This window comes from Rhinolophus sinicus, linkage group LG06 (assembly GCF_036562045.2).
Source record: "Rhinolophus sinicus isolate RSC01 linkage group LG06, ASM3656204v1, whole genome shotgun sequence".
Classification (NCBI taxonomy): Eukaryota; Metazoa; Chordata; class Mammalia; order Chiroptera; family Rhinolophidae; genus Rhinolophus; species Rhinolophus sinicus.
In genome coordinates, this window is record NC_133756.1 from 91,117,410 (window position 1) to 91,138,608 (window position 21,199).

The 21,199-nt window shown below is 37.6% G+C and overlaps 1 protein-coding gene across 1 annotated transcript in view; it reads right to left on the reverse strand.

The window, feature by feature from the left end:
• Positions 1 to 4,093, reverse strand: part of LG06H11orf65 (linkage group 06 C11orf65 homolog) — a 59,629-nt gene extending 55,536 nt beyond the window's left edge. The window contains exon 1 of the mRNA XM_074337119.1: positions 4,013 to 4,093. Within this exon, the coding sequence (XP_074193220.1) occupies positions 4,013 to 4,093 (81 nt within the window). The remainder of the gene's footprint in view (positions 1 to 4,012) is intronic.
• Positions 4,094 to 21,199: the final 17,106 nt, after the last annotated feature.

The following is a 21,199-nucleotide window of genomic DNA, read 5'->3' on the forward strand; positions in this document are numbered from 1 at the left end:
CCATGTGAACGCTCATCAAAGAGCAATCTCAGCAAAGAAGAATCTCAAGAATTTTGTGTGCAAGATGACTATTTCTTTGGAGTCAGTAAGCCTTTTTCCCTAGCGACTGCTATTCCTTGCCCAATGGGCTAACGAAAAAAGTGGCCGTGGCAGCCAGAATGGTAGTTATTCATGGGCTCAGCAACATGGATTTCTACTCACCATATCTGGCTGCTGCCACTGCTGAGTGCTCACTTTGTCAAAACGTTGACCAACACTGAGCCCCTGATATGGCATCACTCCTTGGGGGGATTAGCCAGCTTCCTGTGGCACACTGATTAGTTGGAATACTTCCATATGGAAGGGCAACACTTTATTCTCACTGGAATTGATTGATACTTTACCCTTTCGTATGCACAATGCTTCTACAAAACCACCACCTGTATACTTTCAAAATGTTTTATTCACTGTCATAGTACTCCACATAGCATTGCTTCTGATCAGTGAACTTGCTTCATAGCAAATGTAGTACATCAATGGGCCCGTGCTGATGAAATTCATTGATTTTACCTTGTTCTCCATCATCCTAAACTAACTGGCCTGAAAGAATGGTGGAATGGCATTTTAGAAACTCAGTTACAGTTAGAGTTCCAGTGATAAGACTCTTCAGATTAGGGTGATGTCCTCCATGTTGTAATAACTCGTATACGATCTGAAGCAATAATCAACATGGTGCTGTTTCTCCCACAGCCAGCATTTATGAGTCTGAGAATCAAAAGGTAAAAATGGAAGTAGCTCCTTCTCAGTATTACCTCTAATGAACCATTAGTGAAAATATTGCTTCCAGTCCTATACCTTTGGGCTCTGTGGATATAAAAGTCTTAGCCCCTATGGGAGGAATTTTGCCACCAAGGTACACACCAATAGTTTGGTCTACATGATCTTGCAGATCAATGAACTTCTTTAAGAAGATTATTCTGAATTCTTTGTCAGACAGCTCATAGATCTCCATTTCTCTGTGATCAGTTATTGGAGTTTTATTAGTTTCTTTTGGTGGTGTCATGTATTTGCAACATATATATTCGATATAGGACTTGTATTAAAGATATATGAAAAATTGCTTCAACTGAACATTGACAATGTAATATTAGAGGTGATGGAACTTGGGGGTTAGAGCATTGGGAAGATATGTGAAGAAAAGGGTAGGGATATTTATATCCTCATCATAGATGAGTTGTCAAGTAATCCTGTGTTAGCATGATGGAATAAGAAGCAAAGATTTAAATATTCTTTAAAGCAATAAGGTAACAAATAGAGGAACTAAAAATAATGATTATAATACTGGGAGGAGAGATAAGCAGGACTGTAGAAGATAAGATAAATTCTTTATCTTTTCAGAAAGTCAACAGATCACTTCTAAAGTTAATAAATAAAAATAATTATACAAGCATACTATTTAAAAGGATGGAACTAACTACTATAATATATAAAATGAAAAATAGCTTAAAGTGGTTGCTTTTAGAGTACGAAGGTGAAAAAGAGTGGGGTGGCATAAAAGACTTGTTTTTTAGTATACGTTCTACATTATTTTACTACTATAAAAAAGTGTACATTATTACTTCAATAAAATTATTTAAAATGATAGAAAAAAGCTTGCATTTACATTATGATCACTATGCAAATCTTTCACCAATAAGGCCAAGTAATGTGCTAAAACTATACACCCTTATTTAGAAGTCACCCTGTGGGTTACTTGAAGTAGAATGTATCTAGAATCAAAATCAAATGCATCTTTCCATCTTAGAACTATTTTAATTTTCATTAGACTTGAACCATGACTTTCATGGTTAGCTCTTTTTCAGAGTTTCTAACCACTTTTTAAGTCCAACTTCTCAGACATACATTCTACTGCATAGGGCACCATTTTATCTCCAGGTACAATCCTCTTAGAGCCGTTTACCATACTGATCTGATCTGAATTGATTACCATTTATATTTCCTTCAGGTTATGTTATTTTTCTTTTCTTTTTTATATCATTGGTTTTCCTTAAATGTCAGTTGATCCTCGATTGTCCACTAATACAGTCACATGCCACATAACAACAGGAATATGTTCTGCAAAATGTGTTGTTAGGCAATTTCATCATTGTGCAAACATCATAGAGTGTACTTACACAATCCTAGATGTATAGCACAGTATACACATAGACTATAAGGCATACCACTGTCACATATGCAGTTCGTCAGTGACTTAGATGGTGCATGACTGTAGTTAAGTATGAAGTTCTCTATCAATTTTTTAGGGAGCTAGTATAAGTATCCTGAGCTTTTGTGTAAGTCTCCTGTTTTCTCACTGTTCACATAGACGAGTGGGAAGATTGCCTGGGAGCTTTGTGATGTGGGTGGACTAAGTTAATCAACAGGCTGTCTTAGAGGGGTTTTGGTCAGATAGGCAGCAATTAAACAGGGTGTCTCTTAAATACTAAAATTAAGAGGCTTTTAATGTGGGGTGCCAAATCCATGCTAGAATTAGTTTTCCCAGATAGTTCATTTGAACTTCTTAGAAATAAGCCTTAAGGATTTTTTTTTACCCCCCACAGTAAATATCCATGAACCAGCAGATACTTGACAATGATAAATCTCCATCTACCTGCAGCTTTGAGTCTTAAAGTGACAGTGGAGACAAGTGGTACAGCTCTTCCACGTACAGACCTTCAGTCAGCCCCATTGTCTAGTCCTTGTCTTCCAGGTCTTTTAGATTGCTAACTCCTAGTTGATATTCTTTCTAGGGTTTCAATGACAAACCAGCTCTCTCACTGGAGCCCCTTTGAAGTGTATTTAGGGAAGTCTTCTATACAGTTTTGTCCAGTGGTATGCTATCATGTTTTTGGTTTTCCATAAATGAGATAAAAGTTCTTATTTGCTCATGAACTCCCTTCTCTCTATTAGGGTTAAGTTTCTGTATTGTCATTTCAATGGGGTTCTGGAGGAACAGAAAGTGGAAATGTGTATTCAGTCTACCATCTTGATCACACACACACACACACACACACACACACACACACACACAACTTGTTTATATACATATCTTCTCTACTGAAGCTCCTTAAGGAGAAGGATGTAAAATGCCCAGCACAGTGCCAGGAATATATTAATAATACGATTTAAAGGTACATGCCTTGTTGGATTTGGATGTAAGAGAAAAGATGTTACAAATGACAGAACTGCTTTAATCTAGATGACAAGTGTTCTGATAGAAACCATCAAAGGAATAGTAGATTTTAAAGAAAAAAATTTGTTTTATTTTAGTGTTGGAAATCAATAGTTATGCCTCAGCATAGGTTTTATAGCTTTGATAGAAGCAATAGAAGCAAATAATGGAAACTATTTTGCAAGACTTCATTAACTGAATCAAAGGTACTCTTGTGTGCTAGAAATACAGCCATACAACTTCACACAACATTTTCAGGTAGACAGAGTCCTGTTGCTATCAGAGAAAAAAAAGTGAAGTCGTTTAGCTCTTGGGTCTCACCTAACCAGGTAAATCAACTTAGAATATTCCTTACTGGATAAGACCAGCTCTACCCATATTAGACCATGATAAGGAACGACTACAATAATCCAGATACCGTGTATTATTAAACTTTAAGTCCTCAAGAGTAAGCACTCAATTAATATTTAATGACTGAATGTATCCCTATCACCTGCTCACAAACGTGATTCCATGTTAAGAAATAAAGCTTTTATGGGTAAAAGTCAAATGTGCCAATTTGTGATACTTTCATCGATAGTAGCTATTATTAAAGTGCCTGCCCCAGATGAGGAATTCAATAAATATTTGTGAGGCTAATGAGATTATTAATTAATATTAACTTTTTGAAACTTTAAAAAATGTCTGCTTTGAAAACAAAGGGTGGTATACAACTCTGTAAATATACTAAAAACTATTGAATTATACATTTTAAACAGGTAAACCTTATGATATCTAAATTATATCTTAGCAAAGCTGCAAGACAACAATAACAGAACTCACAAGGAAACTTTTCCAGGCCTTCTGAATTACTCTGGCAGCTCTGTCCCTTTCTGTAAATTCCAGTTCCTGTATCCAAGGCATTTAAAGTCTTAAAACAAAGATAAGCAAAAGGGGTATATTTAAAATTACTTTATGTACTCCATTATGAAACTGTCACTACAACTCAATGAAAATTAAATGGAAAGTAGTATGGAAAAAAAAGTTCAAATAATGTCACATGTTAAATTTACAGTAGCAATATGGCTCTGAGATGCTTTATCATAGTCCAAACTAAATGAGTAAGTTTTGCTTAAAATGTTAAAATTCTGAACTGTTACTTGTAAAAGGCTAAATATAAAAGGATTTACAAATCCCAAAGCCCATCTACTATTATGTGCATTATATTTAGAGAGACAGAGACCAAACAGGAAAACTATGTAAAGGATATGCTATTTATTAGGAGAAATCAGAGAAAAACCTATTTATATATTATCTTTAGTTTGTGTTTTTCTTTTGATGTTAAAAATTATTTGGAAGATTAAAATTTAAGATATTTCCTTTCTAACCGTATATTGCTGAGTTTTAAAAACTGACGTTTTTAAGAGTAGTGAGAAAGTGCTCTGTGAAAAAAAAAGTATGACATTGATCTTTTTCTTCAAATAGCTTTAATAATATAGAAGGCATGGGGATACAGGTTAAATCTTTGGGTCTGAAGTAAGACCAGGTTAAATCGCACGTATTCTACTTCATATTTAGTTGTGTGATCTTGTATAAGTTATTTAACTTATTCAAATTTCAGTTTCCTCATCTGTAAAATATGGGGACTCACAGTACCTATCACATAGAATTGTGAGGAATAAATCAGATAATACAGGAAAGGAAAAGCATTTAGTACAGTTTCTGGCCCATCATAACCATTCAATAAATTGCATCTATTATTATGATACAAACTATTTTCAAAAATAAGAACTATTCACATGCACTATTTTGAATAAAAAATTGATGTAATAAAGATTTTAAATACAATTATTCTCATAATTTACTCTCATAACTATTAGCACAAATAATCATAAGGCATGCTATTTGGAGCTTAAAAGATCTGTTAATTTTTATCAAAAGAGAGTATTTTGAGATATATTCTTTCCAGCCAGCAGGTGGAGAAGGAACAAAATATAGTTTATCTGTGTATTTCAGGACACTTCAGGGAAAAAAAGGCTTTCCTTGTGAATAGTGTGATAAACAATTTTAATAATTTTGAAGCACACTGTCACTATTTCTATCATTAAAAGAGATAAATACAGAAGATAACTTTTCCATCTGAGCTTTATCATAACTTTAAAAATCATATCAAAGTTTTAATTTAAAATATGAGGAAAAAATAGAAAAATAATTATACTGAAGTTTGAAACATGGTGGTTACCTCAATTCATTACTCTTATATTTTTCTGTTCATGTCCTTTTTCACTGGCCAACATACAGAATACAGGTATTTGGTTATTCACAAATAATCACAGAATCAGGATAATATTTAAACAGCATTAGAAAAATATGTATAAATCATTCCCTATTTAACATATAATTACTGTTTAAAATCCAAAATTATTCATATTACTGCTTAGATTTATTTACTTTAAAAGTTATGTAAATAAATAAACAAACAAACAAATAAATAAAAGTTATGTAAATAACACATACATTCTTTTTTTTTAATTAAAGTTTATTGGGGTGACAATAAATGTTACATAGATTTCAGGTGTACAATTCTGTAATACATTATCTATATCTCACATTGTGTGTTCACCACCCAGAGTCTCTCTCCATCGCCATATATTAGACCCAGTTTACCCTACTCTACAGTCCCCCTCCCCCTTCATCCTCTGGTGACCCCTAAACTATTGTCTATGTCTACGAGTTTTTGTTCCTTCATTTGTTTGTCTTGTTCTTTTGTTGTTTTCAGTTTTATATACCACATATCAGTGAAATCATATAGTTCTCAACTTTTTCTGTCTAATTTATTTCACTTAGCATTATAATCTCAAGATCCATCCATGTTGGATGCAATGGAGTTTTGTACGTTGATTTTGTAGCCGGCCACACTACTGTATTCGTTGATTGTTTCTAATAGCTTTTTGGTGGAGTCTTTAGGGTTTTCTATATACAGCATCATGTCATCTGCAAAGAGTGATAATTTAACTTCTTCATTCCCAAATTGGATGCCTTTTATTTCTTTCTCTTGCCTGATTGCTCTGGCAAAGACTTCCAACACTATGTTGAAAAGCAGAGGTCATAGGGGACAGCCTTGTCGTGTTCCTGAACATAGAGCAAAGGGCTTCAGTTTTTCACCATTAATTATGATATTAGCTGAGGGTTTGTCATATATGGCCTTTATTATGTTCAGGCATTTTCCTTCTATATCTATTTTATAAGTGTTCTAATCATAAATAGATGTTGTATCTTGTCAAACACTTTTTCTTCATCAATTAATATAATTATATGATTTTTGTCCTTTATTTTGTTTATGTGATGTATCACATTGATGAATTTGCATATATTGAACCATCCTTGTGCCCCTGGGATCAACCCCACTTGGTTGTGATGAATAATCTTTTAAATGCATTGTTGCATTTGATTTGCTAGAATTTTGTTTAGGAATTTTGCATCTGTATTCATCAGAGATATTGGTCTGTAGTTTTTTTCTCTGTGTGTTATCCTTACCAGATTTTCTTTTTCTTTTTTTTTCTTTTAAGATTTTATTGGGGAAGGGGAACAGGACTCTACTGGGGAACAGTGTGCACTTCCAGGACTTTTCTCCAAGTCAAGTTGTTGTCCTTTCAATCTTAGTTGTGGAGGGTTCTGTTCAGCTTCAAGTTGTTGTTCTTTCAGTCTTAGTTGTGGAGGGTGCAGCTCAGCTCCAGGTCCAGTTGCCGTCGCTAGTCGCAGGGGCCACAGCCCACCATCCCTTGCGGGAGCTGAACCGGCAACCTTGTGGTTGAGAGGACACGCTCCAACAAACTGAGCCATCCGGGAGCTCAGCGGCAGCTCAGCTCAAGGTACTGTGTTCAGTTTTAGTTGCAGGGGGTGCTGCCCACCATCCCTTGCAGGAGTCGAGGAATTGAACTTGCAACCTTGTGGTCGAGAGCCCACTGGCCCATGCAGAAATCGAACCGGCAGCCTTTGGAGTCAGGAGCACAGAGCTCTAACTGCCTGAGCCATCTTTACCAGATTTTCGTATCAGGGTAATGTTGGTTTCATAAAATGAGTTAGGGAGTATTGTCTCTTCTTCAGGTTTTTGGAAGAATTTGAGCAGGACAGGTATTAGATCCTCTTTGAAGGTTTGGTAGAATTCACTAGCCATCTGGTACCGGACTTTTGCTTGTGGGGAGGTTTCGGATGACTGATTAAATTTCCTTACTTGTGATCATTCTATTTAGATTTTCCAATTCTTCGTGATTCAGCCTAGGAAGGCTATATGTTTTTAAGAACCTGTCCATTTCTTCTAGGTTATTGAATTTAGTATCATATAGTCCATCCTTCATAGTATTCTTGGATGATCCTTTGTATTTCTGTGGCATTGTGATAACTTCCCCGCTTTCATTTCTGAATTTGTTTATTAGTGTCTTTTCTCTTTTCATCTTAGTGAGTCTAACCAAGGGTTTGTCAATTTTATTAATCTTTTCAAAGAATCAGCTGTTTGTCATATTAATTTTTTCTATTGTCTTTTTGTTTTCTATTTCATTTTATTGGCCTCTGATTTTTATGATTTCCTTTCTTCTGCTGATCTAGGATTTCATTCGTTCTTCTTTTTCTAGTTCTTTAAGGTATAACGTGAGGTTACTTATCTTGTTTCTTGAGATAGGCCTGTAATAATATAAATTTCCCTCTTAAAGCTGCTTTCGCTGCCTCCCAGAAATTTTGGTAGGAGGTATTTTCATTCTCATTTGTTTCTATGTATCTTTTGATCGCTCCTCTTATTTCTTCTTTGATCTGGTCGTTCTTTAAAAGTATGTTGTTTAATCTCCACATGTTTGTGGTTTTTCCCGCGTTTTTTGCAGGTGATATCCAATTTCAAAGCCTTGTGATCAGAGAATATACTTGGTATGATATCAATCTTCTTAAAGTTGCTGAGGCTAGATGTATGTCCCAATAGATGGTCTATCCTTGAGGATGTTTCATGTACACTAGAAAAAAATGTATAGTCTGTTGTTTTATGATGAAATGCTCTATAAATGTCAATTATGTCCATTTCATCTAATGTGTAATTTAGGGCTGCTATTTCGTTATTTATTTTCTGTTTGGATAATCTATCCATAGCTGTCAATGATGTATTTAAATCCCCTACTAAAAGTGTGTTTTGGTTAATTTCTCCCTGTAATTCTGTTTGTAGTTGCGTGGTATATTTCAGTGCTTTCTGATTAGGGGCATAAATACTGATGATTGTTATGTCTTCTTGTTGTATAGTCCCCTCTATCATTATGAAATGTGCATCTCTGTCTCTTGTTACCTTTTTATCCTGAAGTCTGTTTCATCTGATATCAGTATGGCTATACCTGATTTTCTCTGGATACCATTTGCTTGGAGTGTCAATTTCCACCCTTTCACTTTGAGTCTATGCTTGTCCTTGTAGCTGAGATGCGTCTCTTGGAGACAGCATATGGTAGGGTTTAGTTTTTTGATCCAATATGCTACTCTGTGCCTTTTTATTGGCGAGTTCAGTCCATTCACATTTAAGGTGATTATTAATATGTGAAGATTTCCTATCATTCTATCTTTGGTTTTCTGGTAAGACTGTGTCTCCATTGTTTCTTTGCCTTTTTGTTGTTGTCTATTATTTCTGTGTGGTGGTATTCTATGATTTTTCCCTCTATTTCTTTTTTTATTACAGTATATATTTCAGTTCTGGATTTTTTTTTCTTTTGAGTGGTTACCATTAACCACTGTAAATGTAAAAGAAAGTTTAATATTTAGAGTATTCCATTTTCTTCAGCATGCTTACTTTCTCCATTCCCATATTCCGGTTCAGGCTTTCACTCTCCTCCCTTTTATGTTTTGATTGTCACAAATTATCCCTGTTTATGCTGGTCAAATAGCCTCGTTCAGTATTTCTTGTAGTGCTGGTTGTGTGCTAGAAAACTCCCTCAGCTTCTGTATGTGTGGAAAGGTCTTTATTCCTCCTTCATATCTAAAGGATACCTTTGCTGTATATATTCTTTTTGGCTCATAATTTCTCTCTTTTGAGAGTTTGAATATTTGATTACACTCCCTCCTGGCTTGTAGAATTTCTGCTGAAAAATCTGATGATAATCTAATGGGCTTTCCTTTGCAGCTTACCATCTTCTTTTCCCTGACTGCCTCGAGGATTCTTTCTTTGTCGTTAATTTTGGACAGCTTCAATACAATGTGCCTAGTGGGGTTGTGGTAATTAGGTGTTCAATTTGTTTCTTGGATTCAAGGATCCAGTTCTTTCTACAAGTTTGGGAAGTTCTCGTCAACAATTTGTTTGAATGTACTCTCTGTTCCCTTCTCTCTTTCTTCTCCTTTTGATATGCCAATTCTTTTTTTTTTTTTTTAAAGATTTTATTGGGGAAGGGGAACAGGACTTTATTAGGGAACAGTGTGTACTTCCAGTACTTTTTTCCAAGTCAAGTTGTTGTCCTTTCAATCTTAGTTGTGGAGGGTTCTGTTCAGCTTCAAGTTGTTGTCCTTTCAGTCTCAGTTGTGGAGGGCGCAGCTCAGCTCCAGGTCCAGTTGCCATTGCTAGTTGCAGGGGGCACTCCCCACCATCCCTTGTGGGAATTGAGGAATCGAACTGGCAACCTTGTGGTTGAAAGCCCACACTCCAACCAACTGAGCCATCTGGGAGGCAGCTCAGCTCAAGGTGCCATGTTCAATCTTAGTTGCAGGGGGTGCTGCCCACCATCCCTTGCTGGACTCCAGGAGTTGAACCAGCAACCTTGTGGTTGAGAGCCTACTAGCCCATGTGGGAATCAAACCAGAGCCTTCAGAGTTAGGAGCACGGAGCTCCAACCTCCTGAGCCACTGGGCTGGCCCCCATTATTCTTATATTGCTCTTTCTGATGGAGTCAGAAAGTTCTTGTAGAGGTCTTTCATTTCTTTTAAGTCTCAAGTATCTTTCGTCTTCCATCCATGTCATTTCCAGATTTCTATCTTCCATGTCACTGATTCTTTCCTCCATCTGGTCAACTCTGCTACCTAAGCTGGCTATTTCATTCTTCATTTCTTGTATTGAGTTCTTAATCTCCAGAAATTATATTTGGTTCTTTTTTAAAATTTCAATCTCTTTGGGAAAACGTTCATTTTGTTCTTTGATTGTGTTTCTGAGTTCATTAAACTTCTAGTCTCTGTTTTCTTGCATCTCATTGAGATTTTTAAGAACTGCAATCTTGAATTCTGTCATTTAAGTTACACATTTCCTTGACTTTAAGTTCATTTTGTGGAGATTTTTCATTTTCTTTCTGAGCTGTCTTGTTACCTTAGTTATTTATGGCAATTAATGACTTATTATTTCTCTTCCTAGACATCTATCTACAGGAGTGGGTTCTGCAACAGGTTGACAGAAAGAGGTCTTTCGTTTTCCATTAGGTGTTGGTAGAACGTTTTATTTTCTCTCTGACTGAAGCCTTTTATTCTCTCTCACACTGTAGTGTTATATTTTCTCTGCATTTCCAGCTTCTCACACAATGGGGGGATTCCCTGGAAGGTGGGCTTCTCCTCTGTGAACAGTTTGCCTGGGTCATAGGGCGCCGCCTCCATGAGGGGATGTTTAGAGCTTCTGAAGTTCCAAATCTCTTCCTGCATAAGAATCAGAGCCAGTGTGTTTCAGCAGCTCTTTTACTCCTGCAGGGATCCTCCCAGGTATGTGGGGACAGGGGTGGGGTGGGTTGTGAGAGGTGGCCCAGAACAATGGCAGCCACCACAGCCAGTCCTGCTTCCATGGATCCCTCCCCTTTACTGGAACTATTTGGGCTGCGTGTCCGTGTCTGTGGACCACAGTTCTCAGAACTGCAAATATTCTGTTAGTTTGATCTGCACTGCTACTGTTCCACTTCCAGCATTGGGCAGGTGGGGGCAGGGCACGCTCTGGAAGGGTGGGAGGGGGCAGCTAGGCTCCTCACGTAAGACTTCCATTCTCTGCTCAGCAGTGAGGGCTTAAACCACTGTTTTCATCCTTCTTCCCTCAGTCTTTGTGCCGAGGTCTCTGCCGTGAGCATTGGGTTCAGCTATGTTATATGCTGTCCCCTCAGCCCTGTGGGCCATAAGTGGAGCACTAACAGTCTGAGTTCTTCTGTAGCTGTGGTAGTTCCAGAATGCAGGGAGCTCAGAGCACCAAACTAGGTCTGCGTTCTGAGCCCACGTAGCCCCATCTCCACACTTCTCCTTTCCCTCCTCTCCCGCTGGCGCAATTTGCCCACCTTTAGTTGATTTCAGTAGTGAGCCTCTTAGTCTTGCCTGTCTGCTGCGCAGGAAGTCTTTTGTGGAGTTATGGTTGTTCAATTTTTTATAAATTCCAGGGGAGACTTCAAGAGGCTCACCTCATGCTGCCATTTTCATGACATCAGTACACATACATTCTTATAGTAAAAATTTCAAACAATGTAGAGCTGTACAGTAAAATCCCATTTCTTCTAGCCCAGTCCTCTTGAAAGGTAATCTGTATCTCTGTTAATAGGTGTGATTCATAGAGATATTTTCTTATATAAATTTTAACAATGTATATACATATACATGCACATGCTTATATATATTACATATATACACACACAGTGTCATGCAGGGTGTCATGCAGGGTCTCTGGTCCCGCTCCCCACATAAGAATGCAGGACATGGTGAGGCCAAAAAGGAACATCCACGAAGCCATAGATAGGCAAGTCATACCACTATATTCTGACGACTGGGTTGGAGACACAGGAAGCAGGAGCCACACTGTTCGCAACCCTCACCGCACCGCTTGCAGGCTCAGCCACCATCTTCTTGGTAGCCCCCATTCTCTGCTAGCATAGCCACAGCAGTTACATTAGAGGCCAATGGCTCACTGGTTACAGCTGACGGCCAACTAGCCACAGCTGATGGCCATGCAATCACAGTTGATGGCCATTTACCACCTGAGCCAGCACCTTTCCATGTGAGGCCGAGAGCCTGGAAACTGCAATCCTGGCTCTGACCCCACACATAGCATACAGAATTATTTGTTTGCATTAATGTGACATAACTATACATATTTTCTGCTTTCTTTACCTAACAATGTGTTGAAGATTTTTCTATATGAATGGATATAAATCTTCCTCATTCTTTTTATAGTTGCACAGTATTCCCAAGTATGGATATGTCATAGTTTGTTAACTCTTTATCATTGGACATTCAAATTGCTTTTTTTTCTGATACAATTACAAAATGAATATCCTTATACATCTATTTTTGTACATGTGCAGCTATTTTTGTTAGATACATTTTTAGAAGTGGAATTGCTGTGACACATATATTTTGCATTGACTCTCTCTGGAAGAGGATACAAGAAACTGCTAACAGTGATTGTCTCTGAGGAGGTACCAGGGGACTAAGGGACCTGGGTTTAGGAATGAAAAGATTATTGTTCCAACATACTTTTTTATATTGTGTAATTTTGTTTTTACATTCATGTAGTTCAGATATATATAACTTCCTTAAAAAAATAGAGTATGCACACTAAAATTTTGACACAGCCAAACTGTTGATTTACACCTATAAACATTCTACGAGAGTGCTCAATTTCTAGATTTTACAAAAGTGAAAAACTAAACATTAACAGAATATTAGGACTGTTGTGGGTCTTTTAATATTCTTTCCAATAATTGTTTTATTCCTGTTATCCTGGGTAAGTGATTTAAGGTATAAAGCAGTGTACGTGTGTGTAAGATAGCACAGAATAGCATTGGTGCTAAGTCATGCAAATTGTATAATTTTCCCAAATACATTCTCAATTTTGTAGGTAAAATTTTAAACTACGTTTTAAAAATCCCATTTATTTGTGTGAACATGTCTGAACTAGTTTTATTAGGCATTTTGACTTAATTTCACCCAGACTTCTTATACACACCTGCTTCCTGCTTCTCATGTGATGAACGCTAAATGTTATTAGTTGCTGACAAATCAGTGTCCTTATATGTGTATTTGTTAAACATGTTTACTATTTATCTCCTACAATGTAAGTTCTATTTATCTCCTACAATGTAGGGTAGACTCTTTTCTTGTTTATTGCTATATCCCCCATTTCTAGCAAATAGTAGGTGATCAATAAATAATATTTGCTGACTAACTGAATAGGAGATTGGTTAAATAAATTATGATCCATTCATACAATAGAATCCTGTGAGAATACTCAGTGATGCTATAAATGTACACATCGACATGGAAAATATTTCATATCATAATGTACAACTTTTAAAGAGCAGTTTGTTAAACAGTTGTCTGTAATGAGCTATTTGTTAGCTTCTCCCTCCTCTATTCAAATATGTGTGTATAACTATGTGTGTATGAGTATAATATGAATGTTAATAGTGGTAACAGAATTAAGAAAGAATTTAAAATGTTTGTTTTTGCTTATTTCTATAATGAACACATTCTACTTGAATAATAAGTTTTTAAAAATTAGTTTGTCACCTGTAAGAAACAATTCATTGCAGGTTTGACCTGAAAAGTTAGCAGAAGTACAGTGGGGGAGGGATAGGACATATAGGGAGGGGTGAATCTCCTGTAGGTGGATCTCTAAAAGGTGTCCTACTTTGAGCGCGGTGCATAGACCTATGCCAGTCTCTGAACTGCACGTCTCCCGATGAGATAAAGAAATTGAGAGTAGTTCGAAACTTACAGCAATTTGGTATTGCTGTGGCACACAAACCCATGATCAGTGGGCTTACAGTTTGTATATCTTTATTATCTTTCCTTTCTCTAGTAATTCATTTTTATTTTATTTTACAAAAGGTCTGCAACACATTGGAAATAAATTTTTTAAAGGTTTTTCACCACTGAATATTGCTCTCAAGTGTAGTCTTGGGATTAGGCCCAGGAGTTACATTCAGCTGGTTTCCTGTCATGTCAATAGCATCTGTTTAACCTTCTAGGAACTGGAATCTATACACCAATACCTGATACCCCTGAACATGTATCAGACACCACTTGTAATGATCTTAATCTTTCTTAAGGATCTTGTTTTTACTGTTGCTTTAGTCTCCTTGTTTGGACTGGGCTTAGTATGGTGTGTTGGGGATCAGAGGCAGATTTTGACATTTCATTAATATCATGTAGCAATTTAAAAGTGTTTTAAATAAATATTTATTGGAGAAAATAATACAATAAGTAACAAAGGAGTCTAGAAATTTTACACATTACATGAATTCATTATTGTTTGGCCAGAAACCTGAATGAAATGGAGTGAGCCATTTCATATCCAAAGATACGAATAGGCTTTCCAAGCAGATAGAATAGCAAGTGTGAAGGCAATGAATCAGGAAGCTGGAGGAGGAAGAAGGCCAGGGTGACTGGAAACGAGTAGAGAGAAGAGTGGTAGGAGATAAAAAGCAGAGTAGTAGGATCACAGATTACACAGTGCCTTCCATTGTAAAAAAGTTAAAATTTTAAGTGTGATGGAAGTTAGACCAGAGGAGTAACATGATCTGACTTGTGTGTTTTTAAATCACTCTGAATGGGGGCAAAAGAAAACAAAAAAGCTGAGCTATTATTACTGTGGCTCAGCCATGAATATTTATACAACAACACCGAAATGCATGATACAATGGCAGTAATACCCCATAATTATATACCCTATGATGCCACCCATGATGCTATGAATTTGGATATAACATTATTGGCGACTGGCTCCTGTCTCCAAAGCAGGCTTACTCTGGATATTTCATTATTTTGGAATAACTCAACCTATACTGTATGCAGTTAAATTTTTGGAAACTTACTGTTATGGCAGGATTTATTTTTTTTAATTAGCAAGAGGGGGATGAGTATGTGTACATATATATGTATGTTGTGGTGGTTTGGTGTAAGAAAGCTAAACTCTCATTTTATATTGTAGGAAGTTACCAGAAATAGTGAAATCTAAAAGAAATCAACAATAAGTAGAATAACATGTTATTTAAAATATAGAGGTAAAAACCAAAAGAATGCATGTGGAATGATGGAGATAAAACAGAGTAGTGGAATAAAGCATGACAGGGGTATTTTAGCACAAGTAATCAGGGAAGGCCTCTATACTGAGGAAACATTACTTTTCATGATGCATAGAGGCAATGATGGGAAAATGTTAGAATTCCAGGCACAGGGAACAGAAAATAAAAATGCCTTGAGATAAGGGCTTTGTGTGTTCAAGTGGTTGGAAGAAAGAAAACAGCATCATTGGAAGTAAGAGAAGAGGCAGAAGAATGAAAGATAAGGTCAAAGAAGGGGCCAGGCTATAATTATATGGGAAACTGCAGGCATGGTTTGGATGGTGCACTGCAGCTTGTGAAATTTTGTAAATTCACTTTCCCTTTTTTTTTAAAAGGGATCCATTTTTTTCTGAAGCAAGAAGCCAGTGTACTTTTTCCTTTTTTTAAAATATTTTTTGGGGGGCGGGGGAAGGGAAATAGGACTTTATTGGGGAACAGTGTGTACTTCCAGGACTTTTTTTTTTTTTCCAAGTCAAGTTGTTGTCCTTTCAATATTAGTTGTGGAGGGTGCCGTTCAGCTTCAAGTTGTTGTCCTTTCAGTCTTAGTTATGAAGGACGCAGCTCAGCTCCAGGTCCAGTTGCCGTTGCTACTTGCAGGGGGTGCAGCCCACCATCCCTTACAGAGTCAAACTGGCAACCTTGTGGTTGAGAGGACATGCTCCCACCAACTGAGCCATTCAGGAGCTCAGTGGCAGCTCAGCTCAGCTCAAGGTGCTGTGTTCAATCTTAGCTGCAGGGGGCGCTGTGCACCACCCCTTGTGGGACTCGAGGAGTTGAACTGGCAGCTTTGTGGTTGAGAGCCCACTGGCCCATGTGGGAATCGAACCGGCAGCCTTAGGAGTTAGGAGCATGGAGCTCCAACCACTTAAGCCACCGGGCCAGTCCTCGCTTTTCTTATTTTCCTCAGTAGATCCAAATTTTAAATTGTCAAGAATTTTGTAAGCTGGTTTTCAAACACAGCCATTATTAAAAATTAAATTATTTAAACTTACAATTAAATAAAATAAAGGTAATACTCAAAACTCATCACGTACTAATTATTTTACTTTTAAAGAGGATCAGAATATACGACCTCAAAATATGCCACTTGGCATAAGGATTATTTTGACCTGAAGGCAAATGAGAAACAGCAGATGCAGGAAAAGCTCTCTACCTTTCCTTTAGCTGCCTAAAAGCAGCACATAATTTCCCTTTGTGAAGGTGTTCTTGCTTTCCTTTCCCATACCAGAAGGACAAAAATAACCATCATCACTGGCACTAAGATGGGTCTGCACAAACCTTACATCAGTAATTCTTATCTTCCATTAATTTACCCCCAAACCTCTCTTCGTCTTGTCACTTCACAAACTTATCACAACCTTTGTTAAAACGGTATACGATACTGCTAACAGCCTCTTTGGGTTTTCACTTCCTTTTCTGTGGCATGTAAAATTAAAATATTAACATCAAATAAAATTAATGTGCCTTTTCTCCTATTAATCTGTCTTTAGTCAGTTTAATTTGCAGGCTCCAATCACAGAACCTAAGAGAGTATAGGAAAAGTTTTTCTTCCCTATTACTATATTTTGCTACTGCTTATATTCCTGAATTTACGTTTATTGCAAGGTTTCTCAGAAGTGGCACTATTGATATTTTGAGCTGGATTCTTCGTTGTGGGGGTTGTCCTGTGCATGGTAAGTTTAGCAGAATCCTGGCCTCTACCCATCAAATACCAGTAGCACAGTTGTGACAACAAAAAATATCTCCAGACATTGCCAAATGTCCCCTGGGGAGCAAAATCACCCACAGTTGAGAACTACTGGTCTCTGCATATTATCAACTGATATCTGTCTACATGGTGCACTACTGCACATCTCTGCCCAGTTCCTGAGGTCATTATGGTAGCTTGAAATTGGCCAGGGTGGGACTATTTACATCATAGAAATTGACAAACATCACAAATCAGGGCTTGATTTATTGTTTTGTTGGTTGTCAAGATTTAAGAAAGTAGTGGTGAAAATGTAATGCACACTAACTTGTATGTCACCATACATCATGAACAGCACAAGATATTGGTGACATATCTTCCAGTATTCAAACTTATCTGATTCAGAAATGAGTCACATTACTGTGGAATAATTAAGTTCTACATTTTTCAAGAAAGAGAACATGTTCAGCTGTGTCAAATGCTGCTGGAGGGTTAAGTATACTGAGAATAAAGAATCAGATTTGGGCAGATAAAGTTGCTGGTAACCTTGACAAGTATTGTTTCAGTGGAGTAGCAAGGAAGAAAGTCTGGGATGGGTTGAGGAAGTGGGAAAGTTGAGAAAGTTGAGTATAGTAATAATTCTTTTAAGTGCTATAAGGGAGAGGAGATACGGGATGGCCCCTGCATGGCAGGCATGGATTCAAGGGATTTTATTTTTTTAATACGGGAAATAATAAGGCATGTTAAGATGTTGTTAGGTATTATCCAGTAGTGAGGGAGAATTTAAAAAGAGAGGGATAAATTGAAGGGTAAAAGTCTTTTGAATGGGTTTAAGAGGACAAGGTCCAGAGAAGAAAAGGGGGTAGGGACAGTTAGATAAAAAAAAAAAAACAATACTGACGTCATACGGTTATTACGAGGCTCCAAATAAACCAATGTGAGAACACTTCATAAATTCTAAGATACTAAAAAGTACTGTCAATCCACTGTAAGGTAATGAAAGATTTTACTACACGCAGGCGCCACTTGCAGATTCAGAGATAAAAGATTTTTATCTATCCCAAATCAGTAACTTTCATTATCTCTTGCTTCTGCTGACCTAGTCAAGCTTCATGAGAAAAAGCCTACAAGATTAATCTTTAGGTTCTCGGTTCCAATAACTTTAAAAGTTGTAAAATAATATTAAAATTAATATGCTGGGATCAGAACCTATAATGAATGAGTTTCATTATTTTAATTTATGATATTTATTTCTCTTATTTTCCTGTGGTCCTTTATACTAAGGGCAGATGAGGGAAAACTACTACTAACCTACCACATAAAAACACCTTTCACCTTCCCATCTCTAAATAACGACATGAAAACCATTTCACAGGTCGAAAGAAAAAAAGTCCAGAAAAAAATGTGAGTTAGGTTATCATGTCATTTCCCCTCTGCCTGAAGGTGGACGCAATGGAGGTGCGGGGAGTGAGGAACTCCGGGCGCGCAGATGGGCTGGGAGCTCAACGAGCGCGACCCGAGAGCACAGGGCGAGGACAGGATGCGCAGGGGAAGGAATTCATCCCCCTCAAGACTGTAAACAAGCGGCCAGAGGCCTACGGGGTCTTCTGAGAAACGAAACCTCCTAAGGGGGTTGCCTGGGGCGCGGACGGCGGGGCCTTTAGGGCCCTGAAACAGAGTAGGTTCAAACCAGTCGCCAAAGAGGCGAGAGGAACAGGTATAGTACGGCCCACGACGGAGGGGACACCATTCCCTTCACCTGCCACGCCGCTGCCCGGGCTCCGCTTGTTTCCTAGGTAACGCCGCAGACGGAAATGACGGAAATCTAGCTCCGTTCTGTGCGACCAGGACCTGCTAGCCCCGCCTCTCGGCCTCTCCCCTCGGCCCCGAGCTCTGCTCCACCCCCGAGTCCTGCGGCATGAAAGCCATGGAATGTGGAGGTGGTTGGATCTGTTAGAAGCCCTCACTCTGCTTGTCAATGGCTTTCAGGCAGAGGATTTGGGAAGAGAAACCGAAGTGATTTTCTGAGAAATTGGGCTCAATATATTATAAAGCCCGGTCACTTCAAGGACTTTAAAGAGAAATATAGTAGTGAAATACCTTCTATTTAATTAATTTATTCATTCGTAAATAAGAAAACTGGTCTTTTCAGCGATTTGACAAGTCTTGCTCAGGATCAAACAGTGACAAGTGACTGCAGTCCAATGCTGTTTATAAATTTAAGCTCTTTAGCTGGTAAAGCCTAAACCAATTTTTAAGTGAAAACCGATGACCTCTTAAATGAATTTCCAGATAACCTGAATTGTACAGATACTGCAGATCTAAAGCAAGTTTGATTTGCTTACAATCTAAATATCTCACACTTTGACATTGCTTTAGTTTGTCATGGATTATTGCAATGTCAAGTAACCTTGTTCAGAAACAGCCTAGTTCTGCTATTTTCCTCTTATGCTCACACATGTAATACAATTAGTTTCTAAGGAAGATGAAGGACTAAGAGAGAAAACACGGGAAGAAAAATTTCCTTATATAATAAAAACATTTGTACAGAAGAAATCCCTGTAGGCTAATTCAGTGACTCACTGAGCTTCCAGAGTTCTTTAAAAATCGTTATCACATCATAATAAGCAGGACGGGTGAGTTTTAGGCAGGACAGGTGAGTTTTAGTTTCCTTTCATGTCATTACCTTGATGCATTATACACAATAGCCTTGAATAATACACTAAAAATATAAACATGGAAACATTATGTATACTTGTACTTAATTTCTTAATCTAGTAAAAACTAGGTATAAAAATTTAAATTCAAAACTACAAAACTGCACAACAATGTTGGATGTACTCAGTACCACTGAACTGTTTTCTTAAAATGCTTAAAATGGTAAGTTTATGTATACTTTATCACAATTTTAAAATTTAACAACTATAAAACTAAACGAGTAAATAATTCAGAAAAAAAAATATTTCCAAATACAGAGAATAAAATATAAAAATGCATTTAAGGGATACTACTTTTTAAATATATAACTTTAAAATAAGCCCTACATATATTGAATGAATCCATTTTGTTTCCTTATCTTTTGTCTTTTGTCTTTGCCTTCTGACTAGAAAGCAAGAATATTAATTTTATAAATACTACATATTATATAATAAGAAGAAAAACAAGAGAAAATAGAAGAGGAGGAGAATAAGGAAACTGGTCATGAAAAAGACCAAGCACATGACTAGAGGACTGGAACTTTCAGCTGTTCAAATTCCTAGCAGAGGAAGAAGGATGGAGATTGTGTTCAATCACATGGCCAATGATTTAATCAATCATGTCTACATAATAAGACTGACAAATCACTGTGGACATCAAAGCTCAGTGGAGCTTCCTGACTGGTGAACACATTGATGGAAAGGGAGGGTGACTCCCCAGGTAGAGGGCATGGAAGTTCTGTGCTCCCTCCCAGACCTTGCCCTATGTATGTCCTTTAAAATAAAACTGTAGCAAGTATGGCATTTTTCTGGCTTCTATGAGTTGTTCTAGTGAATTATTGAGCTTAAAGTGGGTCACGGGGACCCCTGAATTTATACCCAGTCAGAAGTGTGGATGGCCTGGAGACCTCAGGCTGGTGTCTGCAAGTGCAGTCTTATGAAACACTGAGCCCTGAAACCTGGAGAGTCTGATGCTAAATCCAGGTGGTTAGCGTCAAAATTGTATTGAAGTATACACCCAATTGGGGGTGAAAGAGAACAGGCAGCTCACAAAAATATTCCTTTTTTTCTGACTCTGCTCTCCTCTTCTGGCTGTCATATCTCCCAGTACATAACCCATTTGTCATATCTCCCTCCCCATATTTCCCCTCCCCCTGACCGCTTCCAGGATTTGCTATTTCTTCCTACAGAATAAACAAACTGCAGTCTCTTGTTGTCTTTGTGTCTAAGAATGTGGCAGTGTTGGTGGTCAGAGTGTAAAGTTTAGTGGAAGAGAATTAACTTTGATCTCGGTATCTGGAATGGCTCCACAAGAGGTTGGCACAGGTGGGAGCAGCAGTGGTTGGGAAAGGGTAAGCTGTGGTTCTGTGCATAAAAAAGGGGTTTTTATTCTAGCAATTTTTTTCCTCAACTATTTGAAGTCAAACATACCTCACCACCACAAGCATGATTTCCTTTCCTCAAAACTAGAAACTTAAGTTTCTTCTAACCTTGGCCTTATTATGCCAGGGGAGCATTTTTCCCCTCCTTGCCTGTTATGGATGGAAAGTTAGTTCCCATCCTACCCCCAACTAATGTGTTGAAAACCCAATCCATGGCGTGATGGTATCTGGTT